A 14710-nucleotide genomic window follows, 5' to 3' on the forward strand; every position below is an offset into this window, starting at 1 on the left:
AAGCCTCTCTATTATTATAGATTCCTTGATGACATCTGGGGGGTCTGGCCTGGAACAGAAGAAGAATTCATACAGTTCACAGACCATCTTAATCGATTTAATCAATCGATTGGGATTAAATACACTTTACACAGAACAGAGGTCAATTTTTTGGACACGGTAACCTACAAAGGTGATGGTTTTCTAAAGGACCATAAACTTCATGTCAAGGTCTACTTTAAGGAAACAGATACACATGCCCTTCTGTTCAAGTCCAGCTATCACCCTAAGCACACCTTTAGGGGGATTATTAAATCTCAACTCCTGAGATTCCGCAGAATCTGCACTCAGGAGGAGGATTTCTGGACGGCAAAAGAAATCCTTTTTCAGGCCCTCAGACGACGCGGATACTCCCGTTCATTTCTTCGGGGATGCCTGGAGGGATATCTGTCCAAAAAAGAGAAGGAAACCACAGAAATGATTCCATTGATCACCACCTTCTCGAAAGGGAGTGTGGATCTAAATAAAAAATTGAAAGAGAATTTCACCAATTTTACCATGTCTGATGGAATGCTGAATAATCACAGGATAATCTCGGCCTATCGAAAGAATAAAAATTTAAAGGACCTATTGGTGCACACTAAATTACCCCCATTACGGGAAACCAAAACCAAACCCAATAATATTAAGGAATTTGAACCCAAACGTTGGATCTCCAATCCAAACACTAAAAATTTTTTTCCAATTTGGCCACCTCTAAAACCGGACATCTCAAATTGTGTCTACTTAATTTATTGTGATAAATGTAATGTACAATATGTGGGTGAGACCAAGAATAACTTGGCTACCCGCATGTACCAACACAGACACAATTTGAGATACGGAAAAGAGGCTCACACCCTGTTGATTCAGCATTTCATCAGACATGGATCGGAATCACTGAGGGTTATGGGACTGGAGTACAGTCCTCTGTGGTCCCTCAACACTAGAAAGAAAAAAGAGAGGGAATGGATAGAGAAACTGGGATCGATGCATCCAGGGGGCCTGAACGAACAAAAAAGGATAATTTTATAAATCTGTACGGGAATTAAGGAGAATGGGAGAATGGATAGTTGGTGATTAGTGACAGTGGATAGGCCAGTGCACAACACAGGTACCAGACCAGTGGGGTTTCCCTAATTGGCTGGTGGCCGTGGGGATTTGGGACTTTGGTGATGGGGGACTATCTAAAGGATTGCACCTGATCCTTAATCCCACCGCTAACCCTAATCTGGACCCTGGCCCTTAACTTAGACTTAATCTTGTCCTTAAACCTAACCTTAACCCTGCCCCTAACCCTAACCCTAACCCTAACCTAACCCAAAAAAAACAACCTGAAATTAAATCTGCCCCTAAACCTAAAACCTAACCCTAAACCTAACCTTAACCCTAATCCCAAAATGCTAGCCCTAAAACCTAACCTAACCTGAAATCAAATCTGCCCTTAAACCTAAAACCTAACCCTAAACCTAACCTTAACCCTAATCCTAAAATGCTAGCCCTAAAACCTAACCTAACCTGAAATCAAATCTGCCCTTAAACCTAAAACCTAACCCTAAACTTAACCTTAACCCTAATCCTAAAACGGTAGCCCTAAAACCTAACCTAACCTGAAATTAAATCTGCCCTTAAACCTAAAACCTAACCCTAAACCTAACCTTAACCCTAATCCCAAAACACTAGCCCTAAAACCTAACCTAATCTGGAATTAAATCTACCCTTAAACCTAAAACCTAACCCTAAACCTAACCTAATCTTAACCCTAGTCCCAAAAGAAACCTAACTATAAACATTAGACCCAAAACCTAATCTTAACCCTGCCCTTGCCTTAAACCTAACCTTAACCCCAAACTTAGTTCTTAGTCCCTTGTGGCCATAGCCCTAAATCCTAAATACCCTAAACCTAACCCTAACCCTAACCCTAACCCTAACCCTAACCCTAAACCCTAACCCTATTAATTAATAACCTGTAGTTTAAGTTTAGCTTTAGGGGTTAGGTTTGGGTTGAGATTAGGGTTGGGTTTAGAGTTAGGGTTAGGTTAAGGTTAAGATTAGGGTTGGGTTTAGGGTTAGGGTTAGGTTAAGGTTAAGATTAGGGTTGGGTTTAGGGTTAGGGTTAGGTTAAGGTTAAGATTAGGGTTAGGGTTAAGGATTTGGGTTAGGGTTAGGATTAATGTCAGGTTAAGGTTAAGTGTTATAGTTGGGTTTTAGAGCCTAGGGTTAGCTTAAGGTCAAGCCTAGGAGTTATTTAGGTTCATACTCCTCCCGTTGCAGTGGAATGGCTCCTGCTGGAGATTCCAAATACAGGACCAGTGATTCTGTTTTTCCAGATGGGTCATTGATAACCCAACTGCTTGTTCTGTCTTTGTATGACTCTATTTTCTCACCTACAGTTGTAGTACAACGGCTCCTGCTTGAGATTCCAGGTAGAGGAGCATTGATTTTCTCTTTCCAAATGAGTCATGCTTCCTCCTGTTTTTTTCTCTTACACTCCAGAAATAAGTGTAAATTAATCTACAACTCTAACTCTTTCTATTTTATCTCACACATGAGACCGTCCCTTCCGTTATAACCTCCCTGGGTAGATTCCCAAAAAACCCAGGCTTATGGGAGTCAGAACACCCAGGGAACTTCGAAAGACCCAGGGCTATGGGAGTCAGAAGACCCAGAGACCCAGAGAAAGTCAAAAGACCCATGATTATGGGACTCAGAACTCCCAGAGACCCAGGGAACTCCAAAAGACCCAGGCTTATGGGAGTCAGAACACCAAGAAACCAAGGGAACTCCAAAAGACCCAGGTTTACGGGAGTCAGAACACCAAGAGACCCTGGGAACTCCAAAAGACCCAGGGCTATGGGAGTCAGAACATCCAGAGACCAAGGGAACTTCAAAAGACCCAAGCTTATGGCAGTCAGAAGACCCACAGACCCAGGGAACTCCAAAAGACCCAGGGCTATGGGAGTCAGAACACCCAGAGACCCAGGGAATTTTAAAAGCCCCATGCTTATGGGAGTCAGAACACCCAGAGACCCAGGGAACTACAAAAGACCCAGGGCTATGGGACTCAGAACACCCAGAGATCCAGGGAACTCCAAAAGACCCAGGGCTATGGGACTCAGAACACCCAGAGACGCAGGGAACTCCAATAGACCCAGGGCTATGGGAGTCAGAACACCCAGAGACCCAGGGAACTCCAAAAGACCCAGGGCTATGGGAGTTGGAACACCCAGAGACCCAGGGAACTCCAAAAGACCCAGGCTTATGGGAGTCAGAAAACCCAGAGACCAAGGGAACTCCAAAAGACCCAGGCTTATGGGAGTCAGAACACCCAGAGACCCAGGGAACTCCAAAAGACCCAGGACTATCGGAGTCAGAACTCCCAGAGACCCAGGGAACTCCAAAAGACCCAGGGCTATGGGAGCCAGAACACCCACAGACCCAGGGAAATTCAAAAGACTCAGGGTTATGGGAGGCAGAACACCCAAGACCAGGGATTATAGGAGTCAGAACACCCAGAGACCCAGGGAACGCCAAAAGACCCAGGCTTATGGGAGTCAGAACACCCACAGACCCAGGGAACTCCAAAAGACCCGGGGCTATGGGAGTCTGAACACCCACAGACCCAGGGAAATTCAAAAGACCCAGGCTTATTGGAGTCAGAACACCCAGAGACCCAGGGAACTCCAAAAGACCAAGGGCTATGGGAGTCAGAACACCCACAGACCTAGGGAAATTCAAAAGACCCATGCTTATGGGAGTCAGAACACCCAGAGACCCAGGGAACTCCAAAAGACCATGGGGTATGGGAGTCAGAACACCCACAGACCTAGGGAAATTCAAAAGACGCAAGCTTATGGGAGTCAGAACACCCAGAGACCCAGGGAAATTCAAAAGACCCATGCTTATGGGAGTCAGAACACCCAGAGACCCAGGGAAATTTAAAAGACCAAGGGCTATGGGAGTCAGAACACCCAGAGACCCAGGGAACTCCAAAAGACCCAGGCTTATGGGAGTCAGAACACCCAGAGGCCCAGTGAAATTCAAAAGACCCATGCTTATGGGAGTCAGAACACCCAGAGACCCAGGGAACTCCAAAAGACCCAGGCTTATGGGAGTCAGAACACCCAGAGGCCCAGTGAAATTCAAAAGACCCATGCTTATGGGAGTCAGAACACCCAGAGACCCAGGGAACTCCAAAAGACCCAGGCTTATGGGAGTCAAACACCCAGAGGCCCAGTGAAATTCAAAAGACCCATGCTTATGGGACTCAGAACTCCCAGAGACCCATGATTATGGGACTCAGAACTCCCAGAGACCCATGGAAATTAAAAAGTCCCATGTTTATGGGAATCAGAACTCCCAGAGACCCATGAAAATTAAAAAGACCCATGATTATGGGAGTCAGAACTCCCAGAGGCCCAGGGAACTTTAAAAGACCCATGATTATGGGACTAAGAACTCCCAGAGACCCATGAAAATTAAAAAGACCCGTGATTATGGGAGTCAGAACTCCCAGAGGCCCAGGGAACTTTAAAAGACCCATGATTATGGGACTCCGAACTCCCAGAGACCCATGGAAATTAAACAGACCCATGATTATGGGACTCAGAACTCCCAGAGACCCATGGAATTTAAAAAGACCCATGTTTATGGGACTCAGAACTCCCAGAGACCCATGGAAATTAAAAAGACCCATGATTATGGGACTCAGAACTCCCAGAGGCCCAGGGAACTTTAAAAGACCCATGATTATGGGAGTCAGAACACCCATAGACCCATGGTAATTAAAAAGACCCACACCCACATTACATGCTCCAAAGATCCATTCACCCCGCTTCTCTAGCTTCCTCCAGGCCCGAGATCCACAATGCCCAGGGACCGCTACACCAAAATACGCTACCCCATTAACACACGCCTTTCTCTGCCAAAAATAATCAAAACATCCGGGGAACACACCCGGGGAAAAGACCCAACACCAACCCAGCGCACCTCACAAACCTATCTGGCCCACACTTAAGCACTCCCCCTCGGAATAAACCCGTCGGCCCGCGCTGCCCAGACGCTAGGCCATTGGTAGACCTAAAAAACTTTGACAATGGTTTGGACTAACCCTAAGTTTTTATGGTCTCCCACAGGCACAAGCACATAAATTTCCAGTCCAGAGGCTTTATTCTGGTTTTTTGACTAAGTTTTTATGGTCTCCCAGGGAGAGGAACAAATACATTTCTCTAAGTCCACAATTTTGACTAAGGCCGGAATTTTGAAGTTTTTATGGTCTCCCAACGTTCTCTGCGAGTCAAAAGACCCCCGTCGGCCACTGGGAGACCCAGTAGAAACAAAGACCCGGGGAACTTCGAATGAACCAACGCATGGAAGTCACGACATCCAGAGGCCCAGGGAGATTCGAAAGACCCAGCGGCTTCGGCATACAAAACATTGTCATATTCAATCTGTTTTGTCAAAGCCATTTAAAGGAACTTTTGTATCTTCAATTCATACCTTTTTTTGGATGAAGGCGGCACCTATCTTGCAAAAGTGAAAAGTGTAGGTTTGATTATTTTTGTTTGTTTAATAAGAAACCTCTTAATGAGATAATGTTACCTATCCACTGAGTGTCCAACTTTACCATACTTTTTAATATATAGTTTTTTCATAGTGGAAAGAGCCTGCATATTTTTATTCAGGGCTGTCCAAACTTATTCACAACAGGACAGGTTTCCTGCTGAACTTCATTCCAGACAAGCCAGAGAACATCAGATTAACTGTTTGAAAACTGACGCCACTGATTACCCTTTGATGTTTGAGCATTTGGACTCTTCTCTTTTTGACATTTTAAAAAACGTAAACATTTATCCAGACAATATGATTTATTTGTATTTATTGGTTAATAAAGGAATTTGTTCATGCTTGATTTTTTTCAGTAACCTGTTAAAAACATTTTTAACACATTCAAATTTTTAAAATTTGGAAAATGTTAACCTGTTTATCATTAAAAACAATATGATGAATTGCACAGAGCAAGATCAAAATGTCAACAACCATTGTGAGTGTAATGGTAGTAATACAAAACTAGCATTTTAAATTACAAAACAAATACTTTCACATTACAGGCCATCAAAAACATGTTTTCTAAAATATTACATTATAAGATTTTGTTTAAAAGATAATGCAAATAATGACTAAGCCAGGTCATTTTAGACCCACTTATGTATCCAAGGGCTAAACAAGTAAAATCAGATGTGCTCAGGCTGCTTTAGAATGAAAACCTGCAGTCTCCTTTGTCGGCCCGCCCTCTTTTATTTAACTGGGCGGAGTAAACGGCTCTCACATGCGTTACGTGAAGAGGCGTGGCTTCCCGCACAGAACTAAACGCCAGTGTGGTTCAGCTGCAGCCGGTGAGAAATGGATGGAATTCCCATAAGTCGTTAAAATGTGATAATAATATAGCGCGAGACTGATGTAGTGCTGAATTAATAACAGAACTGGATTTACTAGCATGACTTGACACGTTTCTAGCTATGAATATAAAAAAACTGCTCCTAAAAAACGAAGCTACCTCAGGAAAGGTGGCCACTCATAGTGAATGTTAGCCAGTTAGCAAAGTTACTTACTTTAGTAAACGGCGAACAGGAGAACTCAAGTAAAATGTATTGGAAATGAAAAATGTCTCAAAAATTACTGCTTACAAACACAAGAAGCAACAGCTATATACAATAAATTGGCTTGAAAAAAGGTAGTGGAAGAGCGGTGTCATCGGCTATACTCACAAAACCGCTGAGCGTCCGTTAAGTGGTTAGCTCGCGCTAGCTTTTTAAATTCGCCTCGAAGATCCCAACAGGCTCGCGCACATTAGTGTTTCGCGCTTAAACGCGCTATCAGATAACTAAGACTGTTTAATAGGTAAGTGTTGACATAAAACACAGGAAAGTGTAAAATATGGGGGCTGTGAGGGTCACAGGACTGGGACAGTAACTATTGGGCTCCATTGGGTAATACATTACCTATATAGACCTATTATCATTTCACTTTTTAGCGCAACTTGAAGAATCCAACGAGGAACAGACTTTGCCTTTATATGCTATATGTTGCCAACAATGATGAGGTAAGATCATCTTTTTTAGTCCCACAGTGGGGAAATTCAGTGTTACAGCAGCAAGGGACAGCAAGGCACTCAGTACAAAAAATAGATAAATTAACAGTACAATGTCAAATAATAAAGGAAATGTCAAACTTTTGACTTTTTGACTCTTAAATATATTTACAGATAATTGCAACTCTTAATTGCACATTATGTTACACTGAAGAAACCTTCCACTAAATGTGTAGAGTTTAAGTGTGTGTGTGTGTGTGTGTGTGTGTGTGTGTGTGTGTGTGTGGTCCGCTGGGAGCAGTGCTGGTTGTAGAGTCGAACAGCAGCAGAAAGGAAGGACCTGTGATGCCGTTCCTTCACACACTTGGGGTGAAGCAGCCTGTTGCTAAAGGAGCAGCCCAGTGCTGCCAGAGTCTTATGCATGGGGTGGGAGTCATTCTCCAGCATGGATGCTAGCTTGGCTATGCTGTGCACTGAACTGATCTAAAACAGACCAACCTTAAAAAAATCTAAATTGTTTTGGTAGTTTTGGCAGTAGTGGTGTTATATAATACTGTTAAAGTTTAATAATGAAAAAATATGGCTAGTTTTCCTGATTAAAGCTTTTTTCAGATCTGTTCATCTTCCTGAGCGACTTCTTGTCTTCACTTTATAGCGTCATGTTTGTGTTCATGTAAAGTGGTGTCAACAGCTCACTTATGTGATTAGCAGATGTCATGTTTTCTAATGCTTGAACAATCATGTGTGCAATTTCTCCTTTCTGTTTGCAGAACTTGATTATGGTTGTGGAGATGAAGATATTCAGTCTCTTTCAGAAGTTGCTTGTGAGGTCTTTCTGTCAGTAAATACAGTCATCCTTCAAATGCTAGGCACATGTATGCAAGGTGCGTCTATACATAAATCTGAAAGGGTTTTGGTGTATATGTTCTCAGCCTATCTGAGCACAAATCTACTGTTTTAGATCAGTCAAAAATGGCAAAATTGTCTATTTGCCAGAAATAGAAGGATCAATCGGCTATGTATGAGCATCATTTGATCACGTCTTTGCACTGGAAATCAGCAAATACTGATACATAGGCGATTGATTTTTCGTTCTCTACCAAAAACTCAATTTGTCATTTGTTTTGATTGATTTAAATCAATAGAATTTGATATTTTGTTTGCTTATTCTACCTGTAGATGGAAATACAGATCTTGTGCTTGACTGCAGAAACAATTGTGTTCGATTTTGCTGGGCGTTCTGGAAGAAAACATGTTGTCAATGTCTGGCTTTTACAATGTTTTATTTATTTGTTTATGTTATTTGTTTCATTTCTTTTAATACTATCTGACTCGAATGCAAATATTTCTAAAATGTGAGATGTGATAAAAACTGCCAGATTAATGATGTTTTCTATCAGCACAGCTGGCAAAATCAACATTGATGTCTGCACCTGTGCACAAGGTCTGTATAGGTTGTTTGCAAATGACATGATGTAACTGTGTTGCTGTGGTGTGAATTGAGGATGGGGGGCAGGAAGTGATTTTCCACATAGGGCGCTCTATCTCACTTTCTCAAAATGACTGACGTTTACGTTGTGTTCAGTCATTTAAAGTCAGTTTAATGGAGAAACTATAAGAGACTTTTATCAAGCACCAGGTGTTGTTGCTGATGAGGGGGGAAACGATGTCACTATCTGTAACATCTTCCCATTAAGTTATTTTAAATGGGCGTAAACAACTTCTGTTCCATACAACAAATCAAACAAATCAGAAGTGATATCAGTTCAGTGGCATGCCATTTTGCTGCAGCAGTATACACTCTGCACAGTTCAATAAGGAGGCTTCTAATACTTATAGTAGAACATCATTTCTACAATTAACTTTTTTTTGTTGTTTTGTTTCTGTTTATAGGTGACTGCAGACATCATACATGTTGCCCATAGCAGCCATGCCGGGAGTTGGTGTCATCTTCACTCAGAAAAGGGGTTTTGAATGGCTGTTGGTTTTACATAACTAAAAAATGCTGGTATGACTCATGGTAATTATGTTTTGCATCTAAACATGAACGCATAGTGTTTCTTTAACTGAAATAAACATGCTTTTCATCATACTTGACTATGTATTGTACTCATAACTTAACGCAATTGCTTTTTCCCCTTGAACCTACTCGATGTAATTACTTCAGTTGGATGAAGCCGGATATGACGCAATGGAAAGGGCGTTTCTTCGCGGTGCGAACATTTTGGTTTTAATGGCGTCTCAGGTAGGTTAATGCGAAATATTTAAAAAATCCACAATACACACCAACTGTGCCGTTTTTTGTACTTGTACTTGTATTTGTACTTGTTTTAAACATGTGTAGCAACTTTCATTCAAACTCTAGCTATCTTAGTGCTAACGGGCTATACGGTAGCGTTAGCTTAGCTAGCTAGCAGGCTATCGTTATTCTGGCTTTGTCTCGTATATTTTTAATATCTTAAATATAATATGGATGCAGGTTAGGGTTGCCCGAGACATATTTTCGTGGATTCGCTACGGATTTCATGTGTAGTGAGTTTTGTGTGGTAATAAGGTCTCAATAAATGTAGCACCTGCACCACTATGCTAATACTAGCGCTACACGCGATGGCGCTCTCCGTGGCCAAGCGGCCGATCTTAAATATAATACAGATGCAGGTTAGGGGTGCCCGAGACATGTTTTATTGGATTCGCTACTTATACGTAGGGTTATTGAATGTGTAGTCAGTGTTGTGTGGTAATAAGTTCACTACCTCGTTAATGCTAGTGCTATATTAGCGTTAGCTGGCTAGCTAGATAACGGTCATTATGCTCTTTCTAGGAAGTTAAGAACATGTCTTAACGTGTTTTAGATTGGGACTGTTTGTTCATTGAACCTTACTTATATAAATTACTTTAAAGTGCTTTAATTGGAGTAGGCAAACATTTCTACTTTGAGTTGGATTGTCAAAATTCAGTTGGGTTTCTTTCACTCCAGTTTCTTTTGTAGAGTTGAAAAGATAGTAGTGAAAGATATGTGTTGTTCAAAAGAGTTTGGGTTTCATAGCAAAAAGACTTTGCGGATGGTACAGAGAACACTTCAGAGCATTTGAGCTGACTGAATCTCCAACAAAGGATGTTTTCTTTGTTGAATTTAGTGATTTAGTCAATAAATATCCATTGGAAGTGTATATGGTGTCTTTAAAAAGACATGTGCATGTGTAGATTTCACAATAGAGTTCACAATGTAGGAAAGACGTTTTGGAAGTGTGACAGTTACTGTTGACTGTGTTGTGCAATGAAAACCCTGCAAAACTATATATTTTTTTACTACATTCTCTCAGTGTTGTCCAAATGGCAGTGGCTTCTTCAGTCAGACTAAGAGTCATCCTTGGAGAAGACAACTGTCAGCAGGTAATTCTTCGGGATGGTGTGCCACATTTGATGAATGACCTTTTGGTGGAAGTTTAGAGGCAGTGTAATTTGCCTGGAAGTTTTCGACTGCAGTTCAGGAATCCTGAGTTTGACAATGAATTCATGAACCTTACGTCGCCATCAGACCTCCAGGACAAAGCTACTGTAAAGGTTGTTTTTTTCAGAGTCTTCCCCGTCTACCCATGTTGCTGTGTGCCAAGATGGTAGCCCTCCTCCTCCATATTTTGGTGCCTCCCACAGTACAAACCACTCTCCAGTTCTCTCTCCTTCACACTCATCCTCCTCTTCTGATACAGTCATATTGTCAACTCCTGCATCTACGTCAGGGGCATCGTCCGAGTCCTCACTTGAGTCTCCCTCAGAGTCAGCAAGCAGCTTGAAATCTTCTCAATGGCCCTCTGTCTTTGATGTCTACTGTCCGTCATTTCCAAGTGGCGAAACTGCTGAGAGTCTTGAGAGAGTAAGAGTGACCCTTCTTTCAGAAGTTAAAAAGAAGGACAATGAGCAGACATTGAAAGTGCTAATGGACAAGACCTTCGCACTGAGAAGGCATGAAGTTATCCATGAATCGCCTCTTATTGCAGACTTCAAAACAAGATGGCCTGCTCTTTTTAGAACAAAAGAGGTAAGTGAATGCAGGTGTCAAAATTACAATCACAAATTACATTTTGTCTAAATTCTGTGCATCTGAATGTTTGTAGGTAAGCGCTGAATTCGAGCGGATTACAACAGTCCATCTGCTGTCACGGTTCTTTTCCAAGTTGGATCTTCACTCTGCAAAACTTCTCAAAGTGTTTGCCAAAAGAGGAGGAGTCCAAGGAAGAAAGATAATGCAGCTTGTGACGGCCATGGCACAGGTACTCATGGTTGCATTCAAATATAATTTAACTTTGAAGTAGGTGTGTGGACAATTTGAGAGGAGATGCAGAAATGGCTATTGAGTTACAAAGATGGTGTAGGTAAGAGACATAAGCTGCAAATGTTTAAGGACAAATGAGCAGGAAAGTTTTAAAAATAAATACTTTTTGGGGTGAATATGGTAGGAAAAATTATAATGCACAGGGAACCTAGAAAAGGATGCTCATTGTAACCAGTTAAATGACCAGTTAAATTTAGAATGCTTATAGTTTAAAAAAGTGGAATAGGTGTCACAAAACACTAATTGATTACTCTTCCCATCCTTAGAGTGACAACGTTGAAGTTAAAAGAGAATCAGTTCTCAGAGCTCTGTGTCTCTACTTGATTGAAGAACCGGATGATCTCATTCGTGAATATATGGTTAGTAAATGTGTTTAATTATTTTGTTGCCTAAACTATCTGTTCACCTGCCTTGTGTTTGGTGATGTAAGGCTTGGATGCAGCTGCAAGGCCATGGAAACCCATTCCATGAAGCTCTTTACGCACTGTTAAGCTATTTTGAAGGCCACATGAAGTTTGGAGGTCTGTAGTGAGATTGCCCTCTGTGCGCTATGCTCCTCAGCACCTGCTGACCTCGCTCCGTCATTTGTAGCTTTCATTGTTATAATAGCACTGACAGTTGGCTGTGGAATATTTTGTAGTGAGGAAATTTCACGACTGGAATTGCACAGGTGCTGCATCCTATCACGGTACCACGCTGGAGTTCACTGAGCTCCTGAGAGCATCGACCTGTTCTTTCACTAATGTTTGTAGAAGCAGTCTGCATGACTAGCTGCTGCTTTTATGCTCCTTTGGCCATTGAAGTGATTAGAACAGGAGTTCAATGATTTGGATACTTTCACAATGTAGTGTATTTGAAAACCCATATGGAAATAGTGGACAATAAATAAATTATTTCTGTTTTTATCTTTCTTTTTCTGTAGGTTTCTGATGTGGCCGCTATTCAGCAGGGAATTGACGGGACTGTCTTGGGCATCTATACAACCAGAGTCGAGGGAGCTGAAGTCATGGACCATCCTGCGGATGTTGGAGTGGTAATCGAAGGTGTTGTGGTTCTGGAAGACCTTGCCAGTGTGTCTCTTGCCATTGCATTGTTGCTTGGATTAATTTATGCCTTTAACTTGAGTTACCCTCCCAAATTCAGATATACATTTGAGGTAATCCAGAAACTTTTTCTGGACCTAGATGCTAACAAACTGTCACACAAAGTTCAGGCTCTGAAAACCAAGCTCTTCAGTGAGTTGGAGTCGGGTTAAGTTCATGACGGTCTTGATTTTGGAAGAATTAAGCTTGGGACATGGTGCTAATTATATGTTACAATTTGTACTGGATTATTATTGAGGTTATTGTTGTTGCATTTTGCTGACATTTAGTTAAAGTAGTTTAGTTAAATGTATGCTGCATGGTTAAACATTTCAAAATCTGATTTTTGTTCACGATCAGAATGGAGCATTTTTTTTTCGTTCGCTCGGTCGGTCGTGCTCGCTCGCGCGCTCTCTGTTGTTCTCTCTCTGCCTCACTAGCTCTCGCTCTCTCTCTCTCGCTCGGTCGAGCGCTCTCTCTCGTTCTCTCTCTCTCTCTCTCTCTCTGCCTCACTAGCTCTCGCTCTCTCTCTTTCGCTCGGTCTGTCGCGTGCTCTCTCTCGGTCTGTCGCGCTCTCTTTCTCGTTCGATCGTGCACTCTCTCTCGCTCGGTCGCGCGCTCTCTCTCTCTCTCTCTCTCTGCCTCACTAGCTCTCGCTCTCTCTCTTTCGCTCGCGCGCTCTCTCTCGCGTGCTGTCTCTCTCGCACTCTCTCACTCGGTCGCTCGCTCTCTCTCGCTCGGTCGCACGCGCTCTCTCGGTTTCTCGTTCTCTCTCTCGTTCTCTCTCTCGTTCTCTGTCTCGTTCTCTCTCGCGCGCTCTCTCTCTCGAGCTGTCTCTCTCGCTCTCTCTTGCTCGGTTGCGCTCTCTCTCTCTCTCTCTCTGCCTCACTAGCTCTCTCTGCCTCACTAGCTCTCGCGCGCTCTCTCGGTGGCTCGCTCGGTCTCTCTCGCTCGGTCACGCGCGCACTCTCCCTCTCGCTCGCTCGGTCGCGCGCGCACTCTCTCTCGCTCGCTCGGTCGCGCGTGCACGCTCTCTCTCGCTCGCTCTCTCTCTCGCGCTCTCTCTCTCGCTCTCTCTTTCGCTCGCGCTCTCTCTCTCGCTCTCTTTCGCTCGCACTCTCGCCCGCTCTTGCTCTCTCTCTGTCTCGCTCGCTCTCTCTCTCTCTTGCGACAACATATGTCCATACATGGAGTTGTTTTTTCACTCCATCTCTGGATGTGCTCCTTAGTCAGCTCAACATCAACGGACAAAACGTCCAGTAAGTCAAAAGGGCAAATGAGTTGCACAATAAAAGAGGAACAATAGTTATTAACAGCCTGTAAGTATGCACAAAGGGCAGACACCCGTGCACCCTCAGCAGAGTCTGATTTTATTAATACATGTTAGTCACTGGGGAAGAGACAAGCCAAAGGAAAGTTAACCACTCTCTAGCATTAATCTTAAGTTGGATTAAAGTTAGGTTTAGGGTTAGATTTCAAGGTAAGCATTAAGTCTAAAATAAGGTGTTAGGGGCAAAGGTTAGTGATTAGGGTTAATCTTAAATTTTAGGGTTGGATTAAAGTTAGGGTTAGGAGCTGCAGCTGTACGAAATGTAGTTACCGGCTGTAGCAGCTACAGCCATATGAAATGTAGCTACCGGCTGGAGCAGCTACAGCCCTATGAAATGTAGCTACCGGCTGTAGCAGCTACAGCTGTACGAAATGTAGTTACCAAGTAGCAGCTACAGCCGTATGAAATGTAGCTACCGACTGTAGCAGCTACAGCCCTATGAAATGTAGCTACCGGCTGTAGCAGCAACAGCTGTACGAAATGTAGTTACCAAGTAGCAGCTACAGCGGTATGAAATGTAGCTACCGACTGTAACAGCTACAGCTGTACGAAATATAGTTACCGGCTGTAGCAGCTACTGCTGTACGAAATGTAGTTACCGGCTGTAGCAGCTACAGCTGTACGAAATGTAGTTACCAACTGTAGCAGCTACAGCTGTACGAAATGTAGTTACCGGCTGTCGCAGCTACAGCTGTACGAAATGTAGTTACCGGCTGTAGCAGCTACAGCTGTACGAAATATAGTTACCGACTGTAGCAGATACAGCTGTACAAAATGTAGTTGCCGGCTGTAGCAGCTACAGCTGTACGAAATGTAGTTACCGGCTGTAGCAGCTACAGCTGTACAAAATGTAGTTA

General features: G+C 42.9%; 1 protein-coding gene across 1 annotated transcript; it reads left to right on the forward strand.

Annotated features, from left to right (window-relative positions):
* The first annotated feature begins 9281 nt into the window (after nt 1-9281).
* On the forward strand, nt 9282-12696 carry LOC108416135. Its single transcript, XM_037536620.1, has 6 exons — nt 9282-9353; nt 10432-10501; nt 10819-11147; nt 11224-11379; nt 11708-11800; nt 12364-12696. The coding sequence occupies exons 1-6, from the start codon at nt 9300-9302 to the stop codon at nt 12694-12696; spliced, it is 1035 nt and encodes a 344-aa protein (XP_037392517.1). The 5' UTR covers nt 9282-9299.
* The last annotated feature ends 2014 nt before the right edge of the window (nt 12697-14710 follow it).

The sequence above is a fragment of the Pygocentrus nattereri genome, unplaced genomic scaffold (genome assembly GCF_015220715.1).
Source record: "Pygocentrus nattereri isolate fPygNat1 unplaced genomic scaffold, fPygNat1.pri scaffold_106_arrow_ctg1, whole genome shotgun sequence".
Classification (NCBI taxonomy): Eukaryota; Metazoa; Chordata; class Actinopteri; order Characiformes; family Serrasalmidae; genus Pygocentrus; species Pygocentrus nattereri.